At 40.6% G+C, this 18075-nt stretch overlaps 2 protein-coding genes across 3 annotated transcripts in view; one reads left to right on the top strand and one right to left on the bottom strand.

The window, feature by feature from the left end:
• Positions 1 to 1983, top strand: part of LOC101950079 (cytochrome c oxidase assembly factor 1 homolog) — an 86387-nt gene extending 84404 nt beyond the window's left edge. Inside the window, exon 9 of the mRNA XM_042842856.2 lies at positions 1758 to 1983. The gene's annotated coding sequence lies outside the window, so the exon portion shown is untranslated. The remainder of the gene's footprint in view (positions 1 to 1757) is intronic.
• The window catches only part of STK17A (serine/threonine kinase 17a), a 57511-nt gene that overhangs the window by 5241 nt on the left and 34195 nt on the right, over positions 1 to 18075 (bottom strand). For both annotated transcript variants that reach the window (XM_008169653.4, XM_005287310.5), the window contains 4 exons: positions 15388 to 15532; positions 2158 to 2284; positions 701 to 749; positions 427 to 606 (listed from right to left, as the gene is read on the bottom strand). In XM_008169653.4, the coding sequence (XP_008167875.1) occupies positions 427 to 606; positions 701 to 749; positions 2158 to 2284; positions 15388 to 15532 (501 nt within the window). The remainder of the gene's footprint in view (positions 1 to 426; positions 607 to 700; positions 750 to 2157; positions 2285 to 15387; positions 15533 to 18075) is intronic.

Genomic DNA, 18075 nt, shown 5'->3' with positions numbered 1-18075 from the left:
GCCGTGTTAGTCTGAATCTGTAAAAAGCAACAGAGGGTCCTGTGGCACCTTTGAGACTAACAGAAGTACTGGGAGCATAAGCTTTCGTGGGTAAGAACCTCACTTCTTGCATCTGAAGAAGTGAGGTTCTTACCCACGAAAGCTTATGCTCCCAGTACTTCTGTTAGTCTCAAAGGTGCCACAGGACCCTCTGTTGCCTTTTAGCAATACAAGACTCATTACAGCATTCATTTATGAGAAATGGGAAATGTGTCTTTTTGTAGACACAAAACATGGTTATACATAATGAAGTGCCAATTAATGTTTTGCTGCAGGTCTTCATCTGCACCCTCTCTAATCTATGAGTGACTCAGACAATGCTCTAGTTGATAGCAGTATTTAGAACTCATGTAGTCTTTGGAACAGACTGCTTTTTACTGAACTTACTCAGGTTTCTTAACCAAAAGGGTTTTGATGAAATCCACAGCAGACTCTGATATAAGGTCAAAATCTTCCTCAGAATAATTTATGTTCATTTGTGCTATATTTAAGAATGTTTCTTGTTTATCATCTCCCAAGAAAGGCGATATCCCTGTTAGCATGACATATGCTAGTACTCCAATGCTCCTAAATTAAAAAAAAAAAAAAAAAAAAAAGTAAAGTAAAAAGACTTTTTAAGTTCAATTTTGTAAAAGTTGTAAATATTAAAGGCTACACTTACCACATGTCTGTTGCTGTACTGATTGGGTCATAACTCAGAACTTCAGGCGCTATTATGAAAAAAAGCATAAGGTAGATTCTATTTGTTCAAAATTGAACTAATCTATATTTACTCATTTATATGCAAAGTCATACTTTACAAGCCAGTATTACAATTCAAAACTAGGCAATTTCGAAGACTTAACAATGCAACCCGTCTTGCATAATCTGGAATATGACGAGAACATTTGAAAGAAAATCTGGACCAAATTAAATTTAAAAAATCTATAACAGATTACAATTATTTGATTTTTACTTTTTTTTTTATTCTGCATACCTAAGACTGGCTAATCTTTCCTACTAGCAACTAAAATGATTCAGAATGTGAGTGGTCATTGGTAGCTCCACTCCTGTGGAAAGGGAAGACTTTTACAAAGCTACCTCCTATCATGTCAGTTTGGCAAGCACTCTCAACTCTGTGGTGGAGTGAACAGCTCTAAAAATCCACATTGTGGTTCTACCACCCAGGCCCAGGATCAGTTAACAGAGCATTAATGAATATGCTACCAATAGCAGTGCGGATCTCACTACTGAACATGGTACAAAAGCCGTTTTCCCAGAAGGATATTCGTTCTACAGCCAGATGTCAATTGCCCCCCCCCCCCACACACACTTCCACAGCACTGCAGGAAACTCAGGGACCAGCTCATATTATAGATTGCAAACAAAGCAGACAAATGTTTCTTTCACTCTCAGAACATAAGTTATTTCCAAATAATTCTGACAGTGTAAGTTCAAGTTATATTTTTTTAAATGCTAAGGGCCAGGGTGTTAGTGGCTCCAGTGATTTCATTTTAAAGCTATAATTTAATGTATTAAGATTTTTCTTATGGTCCTGTATTTGTACTGGATTTTTCTTAATGTCTAATGATGCCATACAGAAACATTTTATCTTCTAGCATTTGGATCTGTATAGACGGTAAAGGCATCCATCTTTTGTATTGTTACAGAGTAATGTATATGATTATGATTGTCTAAAGTTGAAGGTTTTCCCTTTCTTTTGTAAATATTACATCCAGACAATATCCAAATCCAAAGAGGCAGCTCAGAGTTATGAACAGTTCGGGAATGGAGGTTGTTCGTAACTGAACAAAACATTATGGTGGTTCTTTCAAAAGATTACAACTGAAGATTGACTTAATAGAGCTTTGACTCTTTACTATGCAGAAGAAAAATGCTGCTTTTAACCATCTTAATTTAATGCAACAAGCACAGAAACAGTTTCCTTACCATGTCAAATTGTTTTTTTTTTTAAACATTTGTAGTAGTTTACATTTAACGCAGTTACTGTACTGTATTTGCTTTTTTTCTGTCTCTGCTGTTGCCTGATTGCGTACTTCCAGTTCCAAATGAGGTGTGTGGTTGACTGGTAAGTTTGTAACTCTGGTGTTTGCAACTCTGAGATTCTACTGTACTTACCCACATATTCAGGAGTTCCCATAATTTCTCTTAGCTCTTCACTGCTTTTCAGTATTCTGGAAAGGCCAAAATCAACTATCTTAATGTCTCCCAAAGGAGATTCACTAGTTAGCAGAATATTCTGGGGCTGAAAAACAAAAGAATCAAACAAATGACCAGGCTTTTTAAGCACTCAAACCTACACTTGACTATAGTATTGTAGGAGTGCAGTGTTGTTTTGAGCACAAAAATAAAGAGGATGCATTTTCCAGTACATTTTTTTTAAAAAAAAAGGTCCATTAGTCAAGGACTTACACTGGAAAAAAAAGACCAACAGTAGGATGCATTTGTATGGCTGAGAAATCAAACGTCTGCCATTCTCAGACTATTTATGAAAATACACCAGTACCTACAGTTTAACACCATCTATATGTGGAAACTCCATCAATAGTTTTGCCATCACATACTTGCTTTTGTTACTGTGGAGCTCTAATTTATTAGAAGACATGTTGACATTTTAAGCCATTTTTATTTCAATGTCTTCAACTCAAGATATAAAAAAAGCATGTTAGTTATTTTGGACAGTGTTTTGAAATACAGCAATTTTATCTATTGTGTCTGACCTCCATTCTGCTTTTGATATTAGAACTAAAGACCATTTTATTTTAGAACATTTCAATTTGTTACCATCTACAAGAACATAAAGTATTAAACAAAACAGCTATTGTTCAGACACTTGGACTGTTTACTTTAACAATCAACATGTAAGTCAAATGCTAACCTTGGATAAACTTGTGTTTTCTCCTGAAGTACTGAATTCCTTGTGTGTCATCCTTGAAAATTATGTTTGTAATCATTAAAAAAAGCTCCATGGTAAAATATTATGAGTACTACCAGAGTCAGTCTTAGGGGACCATGAAGACCAAAATTATGGATCTTCAGGATTTTGATGACCTAAATATGTCAGGAATACTCGTTTTCATAACTTTTTCTCTTTTCTTTGCAAAGATTAATTTATGTTTGTCACTGATATTTCCAAAAGATCACATATTATTCACAGTCCCCATCTAGTTGATCTTTGGGTCCTACGAAATCCACACAGTTACAGATTCCTATATTTCTGGAAGACCTCCCACATCAATCTGTGAATTGGGAAGGTTGTAGGGACAAAGAGAGAAGCAAGCATCAGCCAACCAACTGCTGGTGGTTCTAGAATCTGCACAATAACCTTCTCCAAAATCTCCAGGCCAATTCTGTACAGTGGTATGGTCGTGGTGGAAAAATGTTAGGAGGATGAGGTAGACGAGGCTTTCTTCGGACAACTAACAGAAGTTTCCAGATCACAGGCCCTGGTTCTCATGGGGGACTTCAATCAACCTTACACCTGCTAGGAGAGCAACACAGCAGTCCACAGACAATCCAGGAAGCTTTTGGAGAGTGTTGAAGACACTGGTGTAAGTGTTGGAGGAACAAACTAGGGGCCGTGCTCCTCTTGACCTACTGCTCACAAACAGGGAAGAATTGGTAGGAGAAGTAGAAGTGGGTGGCAACCTGGGTAGCAGTGACCATGAGATGGTCGAGTTCAGGATCCTGACAAAAGGAAGAAAGGAGTGCAGCAGAATACAGACCCTGGACTTCAGAAAAGCAGACTTTAACTCCCTCGGGGAATGGATGGGCAGGATCCCTTGGGAGGCTAATATGAGGGGAAAAGGAGTCCAGGAGAGCTGGCTGTATTTTAAAGAAGCCTTATTGAGCGCACAGGAACAAACCATCCAGATGTGCAGAAAGAATAGAAATATGGCAGGATTCCAGCTTGGCTTAACAGAGAAATCTTTGGTGAACTTAAAGGCAAAAAGGAAGCTTACAAGAAGTGGAAACTTGGACAGATGACTAGGGAGGAGTATAAAAATATTGCTCGAGCATGCAGGGGTGTGATCAGGAAGGCCAAAGCACAATTGGAGTTGCAGCTAGCGAGGGATGTGAGGGGTAACAAGAAGGGTTTCTACAGGTAAGTTAGCAACAAGAAGGTGGTCAGGGAAAGTGTGGGACCCTTACTGAATGAGGGAGGCAACCTAGTGACAGATGATGTGGAAAAAGCTGAAATACTCAATGCTTTTTTTTCCTTGGTCTTCAGACAAGGTCAGCTCCCAGACTGCTGCACTGGGCAGCACAGTTTGCGGAGGAGGTGACCAGCCCTCTGTGGAGAAAGAAGTGGTTCAGGACTGTTTAGAAAAGCTGGACATATAAAAGTCCATGGGGCCAGATCTAATGCATCCGAGGGTGCTGAGGGAGTTTGCTGATGTGATTGCAGAGCCATTGGCCATTATCTTTGAAAACCCGTGGCGATCAGGGGAGGTCCCGGACGATTGGAAAAAGGCAAATATAGTGCCCATCTTTAAAAAAGGGAAGGAGGAGAATCCGGGGAACTATAGACCAGTAAGCCTCACCTCAGTCCCTGGAAAAATCATGGAGCAGGTCCTCAAGGAATCCATTCTGAAGCACTTGGAGGAAAGGAAGGTGATCAGGAACAGTCAACATGGATTCTCCAAAGGCAAGTCATGCCTGACCAACCTGATTGCCTTCTATGATGAGATAACTGGCTCTGTGAATATGGGGAAAGTGATGGACGTGATATATCTTCACTTAAGCAAAGCTTTTGATACAGTCTCCCACAGTATTCTTGCCAGCAAGTTAAAGTATGGATTGGATGAATGGATTTTAATGCGGATAGAAAGCTGGCTAAATCATTGGGCTCAATGGGTAGTGATCAACAGCTCAATGTCTAGTTGGCAGCTGGTATCAAGCGGAGTGCACCAGGGTCTGTCCTGGGGCCGGTTTTGTTCAACATTTTCATTAATGATCAGGATGATGGGATGGATTGCATCCTCAACAAGTTTGGGGATGACACTAAGCTGGGGGAGAGGTAGATATGCTGGAGGGTAGGGATAGGGTCCAGAGTGACCTAGACAAATTGCATCCAGTTTTGGGCCCCCCACTATAGAAAGGATGTGGACAAACTGGAGAGAGTCCAGCGGAGGGCAACAAAAATGATTAGGGGGCTGGGGCACATGACTTATGAGGAGAGGCTGAGGGAACTGGGCTTATTTAGTCTGCAGAAGAGAAGAGTGAGGGAGATTTGATAGCAGCCTTCAACTACCTGAAGTGGGGTTCCAAAGAGGATGTAGTTAGGCTGTTCTCAGTGGTGGCAGATGACAGAGCAAGGAGCAATGGTCTCAAGTTGCAGTGGGGGAGGTCTAGGTTGGATATTAGGAAACACTATTTCACTAAGAGGGTGGTGAAGCACTGGAATGGGTTTCCTAGGGAGGTGGTGGAATCTCCTTCCTTAGAGGTTTTTAAGGCCTGGCTTGAGAAAGCCCTGGCTGGGATGATTTAGTTGGGGTTGGTCCTGCTTTGAGCAGGGGGTTGGACTAGATGACCTCCTGAGTCTCTTCCAACCCTCACCTTCTATGATTCTATGTTATTGGGTAGGAAAGTAAAGCATTATGCAAGCACGTTTAAAAATACTCAGGCCCGTTATGCCTGCTACATTTTTAGGACACTTTAGGAAGTTTTAAATACTGTACTAGCCTTAATAAATTCCTCCATTCTCGCAAAAGTGAGAAGTCAGAAAGAAGGAAATACATAGAGCATGCTAACTGCATATATCAATAATAAATTCTCTCACCAAGTGGAACTAGGTTGTCACACTGAAGCTTATGGCACTGTACAGGAGCCTGTTTTATAATTCTGGTTTGTTCTGTACTAATCTGTACTGAAAAAAAAACCAAATATACTCATCTCCATGCCATGGCAATCGGAGGTGTGGCTGCAACATGTGTAGATGTACACAAGCTAGCTTTGACATAGCAAGGTCAAATGACAACAGGGAAGTTGCAGCAGCACAGGCTAGCCACTCAGGTACGTACCCAGGGTCCCATACGGGCTTGCACAGCCTGTCATGGTTTCATTGCCACTGTTATTCAAGCCAGCTAGAAAAAAAGCTAGCTCAGCAGTGTAGCCCAGTGGTTCTCAACCAGGGGTATGCAGAGATCTTCCAGGAGGTACATCAACTCATCTAGTATTGCCTAGTTTTACAACAGGCTACATAAAACGCACTAGCAAAGTCAGTACAAACTAAAATTTCATATAGACAATGACTTGTTTATATTGCTCTATATACTATACACTAAATATAGCACTTAAATTTCATATTCCAATTGATTCATTTTATAATTATATAGTAAAAAGAGAAAGTAAGCAATTTTTCTTTAATAGTGTGCTGTTACACTTTTGTATTTCTATGTCTAATTTTGTAAGCAAGTAGTTTTCAAGTGAAGTGAAACTCGGGGATATGCAAGACAAATCAGTCTCCTAAAAGGGGTGTCTGGAGAGGTTGAGAGCCACTGCAATAGCCACATCTCTGATTGCAGTGTAGACATATCCTTAGACATACCTCCTAGTGGGCAACTGAGTTGATATATGAAAGGGAAAACAGAGAAAGCAACATTTAAGGGAGAAGTTTTTACTGGCAATATTTCATGAGAACTGTAAGCCTTATAAGAAAAGTCATCAGGATTTTAGTAAATGAGGTATAGTTGCCAAAATAAGTTAACTTTTCAATGACATCCATTGCTTTTTACAAACAGGATACAGTTATACTAGGGTTACCATACGTCCGGATTTTCCCGGACATGTCCGGCTTTTTGGGCTCCAAATCCCCGTCCGGGACATGCCAGCCGGCGGTGCGGGTGCTCGGGCCGGGGGCTCCAGGGCCGGGCCGGCGGGGCCGGGGGCTCCGCCGGGGGCTCCACCGGGGCCGGGCCGGTGGGGCCGGGCCGGGGACTCGGGGGCCGGGCCGGCGGTGCCAGGCCGGGCCGGGGGCTCGGGGGATGGGCCGGGGGCCGGCGGTGTGGTGCTGGGGGTGCTCGGCCGGGGGCCGCAGTGCTGGGCGGGCCGGGGGTGGTGGGCCGGGCCCGGGGCCGGCACCCCAGGGCCGGGGACAGTCTGGGCCGCGCCTCCTCCCCCCACACTCCCCCTTACCTGCTTCAGGCTTCCACTTCCCGCGACTCAAATGTTCGCGGGAAGCAGGGGAGGGGGCGGAGACTTTGGGGAGGGGGTGGAGTTGGGGCGGGGGCGGGGCCCCGTGAAGTGTCCTCCTTTGGGAGGCACAAAATATGGTAACCCTAGTTATACTGCTCAAGATAGCGTGACAGACCCTGACCAGTGGGGTACAGGAGTCTGGTAGAGGGCAAATATACTGGTCACTGGATGAGTAGTTTTCTGTTTCCTGAGTGACTACAGCAGGGGCTGCACTAGAGTAATCAGGAACCTGCTAGAACCAGTTAAGGCAGGTAGGCTAATTAGGAGACCTGGAGCCAATTAAGAAGACGCTGCTAGAATCAATTAAGGCAGGCTAATCAGGACACCTGGGTTTTAAAAGGAACTCACTTCAGTTTGTGGTGCAAGTGTGAGGAGCTGGGAGTGAGAGGGTGTGCTGCTGGAGGACTGAGGAGCACAAGCGTTATCAGACACCAGGAGGAAGGTCCTGTGGTGGGAATAAGGAAGGTGTTTGAGGAGGCCATGGGGAAGTAGCCCAGGGAGCTGTAGCTGTCATGCAGCTGTTACAGGAGGTACTATAGACAGCTGCAGTCCACAGGGACCTGGGCTGGAACCCGGAGTAGAGGGCCGACCCGAGTTCCCCCCAAACCTCCCAATTGACCTAGACTGTGGGTTCTTCCAGAGGGGAAGGTCTCTGGGCTGTTCCCCAACCCACATGGTGAATCTCTGAGGCAAGAAAATCCGCCAATAAGCGCAGGTCCCGCCAAGATAGAGGAGGAACTTTGTCACAATAGACAACATACCATTTGTGCTACACAGCATGAAATGCACCCACAAAACAAGTTAAAATCATCATAATTCTAATTAAGTCTTACTGAAATATCAATTAACTCCAAGCTCTTTTGAAAAGGCATCATTGGCTTCTAATGAAGTCAGAAGCTCTCTCAAAGTCCAGTATGAGTTCTTTAAGGCAAATAAAGTAGTGTTGAGTTTGACCTTGTCTCCTCTTAATTCACAATTCAAGTTTAATGTAAATAATTTAATATATATTCTCTTTTCTACAAAATGTTTTCATCTAATTTTCACACAACTTGTTTTCTGTATTTAAAACACTGACTGAGTTTGAAAAGGTTTATCCACTGAAGAGCTTGCCAGCGCAAGGTAAAAAATACCCGCACTACCAAGTGTTCCCCTCCCCAAAGGCCAAACCCCCTGCAATTAAAAGGACTGAAATAGGTTTTATGCAGTTTACAATATGAATAACGACAGGATGCAACAGATGGGCGTAGCTTACAACAGAGAGGGTGGGGAAAAAGAAAGGTAATGGCAATAGGTAATGTAGATAAGCCAAGCACATAATATGTAGTTTTGCTTTCATTGTTATTTATTATGACAGCGTCTGTCATGGTTCCATAGTTAAGGTTAAGTTGAATTTTGCACTTAAAGCAGGGATTCAACCACTTATGTATGAAGAATGAAGCGTATCCTCCCCAACTCATAACAGTTGAATGCAAAATTTGAGTGTTAACAGGGAAATTAGTTTATTAATTTAGTCAAAAATTTAAAAATGGGTCCTTTTAATAAATTAAGCACCCCATCAGACCATTGCTTTGCCCCAAAGGGTCTTTACAGAATAATGCAGACTCTTCAAAATTCCCCTATGGTTATAACTCAAATCTTGTGCATTGGTTACATTTGAATATTAAGGATTAAATGGTTATTAATTTGCCATTTTTTGTAACTGAAAATTACTTTGACAGGGGTTGAAGAACAACATTCTTCTACAGAGAAGACCATTATTGTACTCAATGGGAGTGAAGCTAGAAGTATGCATAGCAAATACCCCGCTTTCAAAACAAAGATAAGCCAAGCTGTCTCAGGGAAGACAGTGAATCCTGAACAACATACAAATTAGAGCTTGGAGGGGAACATGGACGTCAGGAATTGGGGGGGAAAACCTGTCAGTATGTTCTGGTCACTTTGCATTGCTTCAGCAGAGTAAAGCAAAGTGTACTGGTGAATCTGGCCCTAAAAGTTCAAAGGAGATTGAAATGTTGATACTATATATATATCTTCAAATAATTAGAAATATCACAGGTAAACATTCTATGGGGGCTTCTTGATTCATGTTCATTTATGAAGTTTTTAATATTCAAAAGAAAAAACAAGGCTTTTCCTAGATAAAGACTACACTGAACTGGCAATAAAGTGGATTACATATCACTCACTCAAGAGTAAACACACAAACATGGCAAACTCAAGAAATTCAGAGTTAAGGTTATGCTTGAAAGAATGGAAATGCAGGTAGGGTACCAATATAACCTTAATTCTACCCTGTAGTGATGCCATGCTATTACTAAATAATTTAAAACTATTATACACAAAGTCATATAGTCCCAGATTAAATTTATTTCTTCTTCATATCCTCAAACTTAACATTTTTAATTTCTTTTAAGTTTAACCTTAATTGTGAACTTGAGTTTCTAGTGCTTGTTTTTTGAGATAATTACAACACGTGTATAATGCTTTACCTTTATCTAAGAGAGATGCATTCTGCCTTAAGAACTCAAGTTTCATGTAGTTATCTGATCATTCTAAGAGACTGATTAGACCACTTTACGGTAGGCATAGCAGGAATGGAGTTGCAGCACTGATGTGAAGAATGCAGTAATTTTGGTTTTGGGGGAGGGCATTTCATGCAGAGAAGAAGGTGCCCAAGCACTTACAGGAGAAGTAGATAAACAGGATGAAGGATGGTGCTACATGTAGAGCATTACTTGACCTTTTTCCTTCCTGACTTCACTCCGTTTTCTCATTTCTTTCTTACAGATAAATGGTGCATCTTTTCCTATGTTTTTATTTCTTACTCCCTTCTCCCCCCACCTCCACAGATTGGGTTCTCTTCCTCCTTCCCTACATTTTCTCCTTTTTCCATAGGCTTCTCCATTCACAATTCCCCTCCCCCAAAACATCCCCACACCCAGAGATTAAGTTTATCAACCAAACACCAATATAAAATAAACTACTCTGGCTCTTGTATCCAACATAAATGGGCTCGGGTGCAGGGGAGAGGGAGTGAAAGAACTTCAGCCTAAACCTATGCATCAACTCCAGATTAAAATAAAAGCAGTACAGCAATGTTGTGATGTTTGATTCTACGTTTGTGATCCAATTTATTTACTCTCATTTCAAGTCAATAAAATCATACTGCATTATTGCATTTTGCTTTTTTAAAAAAGGCAGAAAACCTCTACTGAAGTCAGGATATGATAACCACTCAGTAGGACAAATGACAAATCCTGCAGGGGAAAAGAGGGACATGTGGCAACTCTGAACCCATGGTAAGCCAACTCAAAGTTAGACTTTTCTACAGTGTAAAATGCAACAGCATTTATTCTCACAGTGGAAGTATTGCAAATATCATGGGCCAGACATGGTGTGAAGGAGGCTGTCAGTGCCATAGACTGGTTTGAATAGAGTTTAACTTGATTCTTAGAAGACAATTCTTCTAAACTGTAACAATATCAGTCACATATAGACAACTGTTTTGATTAAATTCTTTTGGATGTAGTCTGACCTAATGTGGAGGTGTCAACCACCACAAAAAGCTGGATAGATCTTTCTATAGCTCTTTGTTTGGTCCAGACAAAAGAAATGAAAGTAGTGTTAGAATAAGGAAAACATTTTAGGCCAGATTCATTAACTCTTTGGCCATTGGAGTTAGACACATCGCTTGCCAAATATGTTCTGTGCAAGCAAGCCTCCCAAATGCCAACATAAATTAGTAATACTTAATAAATCTCAGAGTGTTTTAAATTACTGGATAAGCTTATCGTTCCCACTTTCGAGATGAAGGAAGAAAGAGTTCAAAGTCACGTGGTAATCAACAGCACAGCAGTGAACAGAACTCAAGTTTGATTTCCAGATATGTACCTTGTAAAACGGACTATCCTGCATGCCCTTAGGAAACTGTTACCATCCAAAGGAAAAAGTGTCAATGGATCTTCAAACACACTGCTTTGTTAGCTTTTAACCTAACCTAGAGCTCATTGGCCAATATTATTAAAATGAGACATTATTGGGCTCTCCAAAAAAGGAGTCAGAACACTGGTCTTTTCCCCCTTCAAAGACTTAACAGACTGTAAAAAGTTAGTTAGTAAGACTATCCATGTTAGTAAGACTTCATTACTTTCACAAAATATGCTAAAGAGGAGTTTACTAGAAGTGAAGATTAAAATTCAAATACACTTGTAAGTTAATTTTGTGATGCATTCTTCTTGCTTTTTGTTGATCTACTCACTAATCTGCCTCTGGCCCAAGGCAACAAATTTGAGCTGCCAGTCAGAGGGTCCTGGGTTGGAACCCAATGAGCAGGGAGGGCCCAGGTTCCCCTATTGCTGGCCCCACAGACTCTCGCCATTGGGCCACACTATGGGTTCAGATGCACAACCCCCCATCGTGATGTTACATAATTTGTCACATTATGACATAACAAATTGTATTGTGTATGGCCAAATACCATGCTTACACATGCAAAAACAACAGAGGGATCGTATATCTTGTGTAAATATACTCACCTGATCAGTCCTTAGGAGTCTTATAAAACTCTAAAAACAACACAGCTCAGAGAGGAAACTGTTTCTTTAAGTTGTTGCTGATTACTAGAAGTATCCAGTGAATGATTGTTGGGACAGAGGACTTATTTTATATTTGGGATTAGAGTTTTGAGTTAATGGACTGTAGACAAAAAACACAAACCCAAAGATAAACTGAATAAAGGTTTAGAAAGAAAATCAGATTGGCCAGGATCAAACAGCCCTATGGACGCATCTCTGATAGTAAATATTGTGAGACATCTGCTTAAGCTGATCAACTAGTTTTCCAGATGGCGTTGTACGTTCAATGTTGTTCAATTTAAGACTTAAATCTGCTGGTAGCATTACTTACAAAATACAATAAGGTATAGATAAACAAGATCAGCAGCAACAGAATATAGCTGAAAAATTAATATTCAACATTCACAAACCATCAGCAGATGTTTACACTAGAGATTTTTAAAGTATTCTTATGCTGCTGCTTCACTTAGATATAAACAAGTAGACAAGTCTCAAAAGTTCCAATTCATTTCGGTTTGATTTACATGGTGCTATAAATACTCACCCCCATTTGGGGGTGGGGCTTTTGTGGGGCCAGGAGCAGTGGAGACTGTGGCAGGGGGAAGAGAATGATTTCCAAAGGGAGCAGCTAAAGAAGTGCTCCACATGACCCCTCCCCTTTGATCCTCACCATTCCTTCACCCTCATTGTTTGAAGGCTGATCTTCTCCACCTCCCCTCCCCCACTTCCTTGTGCCATAGGGTATGGGGAGGTCATCTGGGCCAGATTCTAGGGAGCATCCTGCCCAATGCTACTGGGGGGTGGGGGTGGAACAGGATCAGGTGATTGGCTCCCATCTGGTGGAGGATACAGTTTGCTACTTGGGTAGGGTAGCCATTGTCTGCTCCCTGTTTCAGCTCCACCTTTCCCACACTTAAACTGGTCTGCTGGATTTCCTATAATGCTGGGGACTAGGCTATTCACCAGTTTTGCGGTCTGAAAGCATATTTTCCCATATGGCAAAAATGGCAGATTGTCGAATGACTTTTTCCACCTTCCATCCAACATCCAGAAGGTTGGATTTGGGATTTAAATTACAACTGCTGCAACTATGGCAGGTTCCAGTGCAGCTGGTGGTGTGAGAGCCTTAAGTAACCCAGTAGCTGCTTGGGATTTGGGGCTGGACAGTCACATTGCATAGTAATTTTGTATGCCTCTGTCGTGCACAACTTGTGACTCATCTCATCTCAACCACTCTACTTCTGGCATGGAAGAGAGGAGGTGGGTCAGGACTCAGGCGTCCAACAGGGTCCCTCGGCTGGGCTGAGGACTTAGAGGGCACTGGTTCCAGTTGAGACCCACACTGGAACAACCTTACCAGCCAGTTTGAGGTGGTTACGCCAGTTAGGCAATCGTTGGTAAATAAGATGCAGCCTCCACGTTTAACCACGTTACATGGCCACACTGTTTCTGCATCCATGTCACTTAGATCAGGTCATCAAATTTCCTTTGCTTTAAAAGATTTCAAAACTTAGTATGTGTGACAGCCTGTACACTCCTATGTTCAATCCTTTTACAAGATTATGATAAATTTCATACAAAAGTATGCCTTGTTAGGAATAATCTGAAAATTCATAATTTACTGATCATTATTGTTCTGGTAAAATATGTGTGGCAACACTGTATGCAAAGTTAAAGTTATTCTACTGTAGAATATTACTAAAGACATGTTCTGAGTCTGGGGAAGAGTCTCAAACCAGTTCCCCAGAGACAAAAGGTTAGGCAACACATTAGCCAGGTGTCAACAAAACCAAAGTATCAGGGGGTAGCCGTGTTAGTCTGTATCCACAAAAACAAGGAGACCAGTGGCACCTTAAAGACTAACAGATTTATTTGGGCATAAGCTTTCATGGGTAAAAAACCTACATCTGAAGAAGTGAGGTTTTTTACCCTCAAAAGCTTATGCCCAAATAACTCTGTTAGTCTTTAAGGTGCCACCAGACTTCTTCTTGTTTTTTAACAAAATCAAATGTATTATTTTCTGTTAGGAATTTAAAAGAGCATGGTACTCATTCAAGGTGTATGCCAGGACAGATTCTTTGTCTGACATGGCAAGATCTCTTGGACCCAATAATCTCCTTGACTAATCTTCCTGAGTTCTCATGCTCCCCTGTCATTTTTGGCTACTATCCCCAGAACAAATTATATCAGATTTTGCTGTACAGTAAACAAGTTAAGCCTATCAGAATGCATAATATATAAATGCAGTTAACTAGGCTACTTCAGGGTAGGCTGGAAGTAGTTTTATAGTAGTTCTACATTCAGATTTGCCAAGTAGTTTTATCATTCTGTACTTCAAGATTATATTGCTCAACAACCCACAATAATCTCGATAAAACCAGACAAGTAACTATGGTATTTATTTTGAAAAACAACAAAAACAAAAAACTTTCCACCATTGAAAAATGAATTCCATCATTAAAAATTGTGCAGAAAACTCAAGAAATTCTAAGTTAAGACTTCCACAGAAATGTCTTCTTATAAATAGGTAGCACCAGACTGTATATAGTCATGTAAAATGATACTACCTATGCAGAAAAAGTACCAGCTTATAATTGCCATGGGAACCATAAATGAGTTTCCTGACCAAATAAACCTAATCTCAGTCAAGGTTTTATCACATGGTTGAACTATTCAACCTGAAGTCAGCCTTAGCCAGCAGTTACTACAGTTTATACTTCAATCTCTGCTTAACGAATGGCAACAGTTGGCAAATGTTGACTTAAGTGGCTTTTGAAGTTTTTTTAAAATACTAAATTGTCAAATGCAGTATCATAATGCAATGCGTCAGTCCATATGCATCCAAGTACAGCTGCTTAGCAGACTTTTGTGAGCACTTAATACTGGAATGATAAGTTTATTTTCAATGCAGTTACAGCATGCTGTGTTCAATTAATTTTTAACTATTTCTTAACCAATTTTTTCCAAATTTCACAAAGCACAAACTGTCAATGCCATATTACTTTTTAAAAATGCCAATTTACTTTTTAAGAATGTTACTAGAGCACAAAAAGATACTTAAATTCCATTTTAATGAGGGAACACTGCATGAAGCTTAGTTTTGTTTTTAACAACAGTAAAACAGAAACTTCATCCCTTTGGTTGTGTAACATATTAGCAATTTAAGGTCCATATTTCATAGACACTTTGTAACTTTCAGAAAGTTATCATGTAAGGCAAAAATTGCTAATCTCTACTGTATCCCCAAAAGGTGAATTTTGTGCTTTGGGAAGTACATAGACGTATATGAACTTTGTTTTTATTTATAAATTAGCATTAGTAAGGCATTATAGCACTGAGTCAGCATATATTAACAAGTAACTATGGATATGTCTACATTGCAATCAAAGGCCTGTGTCACCTGACTTGGGCTCATAGGGCTCAGACTGCATGGCTATAAAACTGCAGTGTAGACATTTGGGCTCAGGCTGGACCTTGGGCTCTGGGACCCTCATGCAAGCCCAAGTCAGCTGACCCGGGCCAGCCAGAGTGTTTTATTGCAGTGTGGACATACTCTATGAGAAAAGTAAACACTTACCTTCAAGTCAAGATGTACCACATTATTTCTGTGTAAAAATGAAACTCCTTCTAAAATCTGCCTCATAAGCCGCTTAACATCTTTTTCTTTGAAGGCTTCTTCCCTTTCAGCCACACACTGGTCAAAGATTTCACCTCCAGCAGCACTACGGAAGAAAAAAATCTATTTTAATTTCAAAAGAAATGACACTGTCGAAATCTTCATTCTATTCTGGTTATGGTACTATTTACTGTTCTTTAGAATGAATGACTTTTACACATCAGCCTTACAAAGTTCTGCTTGCCTAAAGCAAGCAATTTTGGCAAGCAAATTCTCTCAATATCATGGTATCATCTCTCAATATCAACAGCATGCTCACCATAGTGTGAGCATTTAAAGATGCGAAGAGTGAGTGAATGAACTTTGTACATAAGCTCAAATTTTCCCTGATAATTACATATCGATACATCTGTAAAAATGTCAAGTGTTTACAAATCCCTAATACCATATAATTCTAGTCTTCTCAGTGTAATAGCAATGGAACTCAAGGAGAAGGAATTACTGTTCTACAATACTGTTCTTCTACTCCATTGACATTTTCTATGTTTTTTCCTGTAAAAAAATCTTTATTTACAACTGGACTGAGCAATCTGGAACGATAATTATTAGTATAAGATTTATATTTCAAAATAAGGCTACAAATTCAAAAAATATATGACTACATTAAGTGCCACATGTTATAATATTAAAAAGTTAATTTGTTCTCTTTATAGAAAATTATTTTTTAAAAGATTAAAATGTACATCTGATTAAGCAATGTGAATTAAAAACATACATAATTTACACAACTGATAAGGTCAATGAACTATAAAATAAAAGAGGGACAAGTTAGTCTACAATGAGCCTTTAAAGCCATTAATTTCTAGATCAAGTCTTATCAGACATAAAAACAAACCAAAAAAAGGATTTTTAAAATCTTTAACTGCATACTAGGACTTACAAGAACTAATGTAGAGCTCTGTATGAGAGTATCACCAACTAGCAGATGACAGGCTTAAGCAAATCCTGTTAAACCATGATTTATGCAGACCATTCTTGGCATTCTGTTTTGTCTGTTTATAGGTTTCTCACAAAATTTTACAATATATAGTTAGGGCCCTACCAAATTCACGGCCATGGAAAATGCTTCATGGACCATGAAATCTGGTCTTTTGTGTGCTTTTACCCTATATTATATGGATTTCATGAGGGGAGACCAGCATTTCTCAAATTGGGGGTCCTGACCCAAAAGGGAGTTGCAGAGGGGTTGCAAGATTATTTTAGGGGGTGTAGCAGAATTGCCCCCCTTACTTCACTTCCTTCAGAGCTGGAGAGTGGTGTCCATTGGCCGGGCATCCAGCTCTGAAGGCAGTACCCACCAGCAGCAGTGCAAAAGGGTGCCAATACCATACCATGCCACCCTTAGTTCTGTGCTGCTGCCTTCAGAGCTGGGCAGCCAGAGAGTGGCAGCTGCTGACTAAGGGTACAGTTCTGCAGGCAGCAGCAGAGAAGTAAGGGTGGCAATACCATACCACGCCATCATTACTTCTGCACTGCTGCTGGCAGCGGCTCTGCCTTCAGAACTGGCCTCCCGCAGCCAGCAGCCACCGCTCTCCAGCTGCCCAGTTCTGAAACCAGTGCCACCGCCAGCAGCAGTGCAGAAGTAAGGGTAGCAGTAACAAACACACAACTCCTTTTTGGGTCAGGACCCTTACAATTACACCACCATGAAATTTCAGATTTAAATAGCTGAAATCATGAAATTTATTATTTTTAAAATCCTATGACTGTGAAATTGGTAGGGCCCTATATATAGTGGTAAGTATACTGTTTGCTGGCGTTGTCAGCTAAACTGTAGAAAAAAGAAAGTGAAGTAGTAGGAAAGATATGGTCATCAAAAATGACTAGCCACCTATTATAGTTGTCTTTTACATTCAGGGGGAAAAAAGGGTTGCAGGTTCAGGAACTGAAGCACTGGGAGAAAGATCCCCTTATTGCAGTTACACTAACATGAAAATCCTCCTCTATTAAGACAGTATTTCCACACAAAAAGATCTCTGCACTGAAATGTAGAGCAATTATAGCACTTAAACCCAAGAGCTGTTTTATTAGATTCTGCCATTTTTATAGGTTCCAAGTTATTGTAATCTTAGACTATGAAAACTTCATAAAAAGCTAGATTTTCTCATCTTAGTATATTCAAAGTCTGAGCTCTCAACATATTAATGTAAAGTGAAAATCCAGTGATGCACCAGGCTCCTTGTAGGGTATGTCTACACTTTAAGCTGGGGGTGTGATTCCCAGCTTGAGAAGATATACTTAAGGGCTAGCTCTTGTCAAACTAGCATGCTAAAAATAGAATACTGCTGCAGCAGTGCAAATAGTAATGAGTGTCTATCAGAGATGCTAGATACGTACGCAACACAGCTAGCCCTTCCGGCTGCTTGTGCTCCCGCAGCTACATTCTATTTTTAGCATGCTAGCTTGATGAGAGCTAGCTCTTGAATATGTCTTCTCAAGCTAGGAATCTCACGCCCCCACCCCCGCTTGAAGTGCAGACATACCCTTTGAAGTGCACCATTTCCTTTCCTTCCATCAGCACCATCCATAAGACCACTCTTTAGAAAATTACTTCTTTGCTTTGCAGAAGATTAAGGGCCTAGGCCAACT

The sequence above is a fragment of the Chrysemys picta genome, chromosome 2 (genome assembly GCF_011386835.1).
Source record: "Chrysemys picta bellii isolate R12L10 chromosome 2, ASM1138683v2, whole genome shotgun sequence".
Taxonomy (NCBI): Eukaryota; Metazoa; Chordata; order Testudines; family Emydidae; genus Chrysemys; species Chrysemys picta.
The sequence above is the reverse complement of the archived record's forward strand: the minus strand, read 5'-3'. Positions and strand labels throughout refer to the sequence as shown.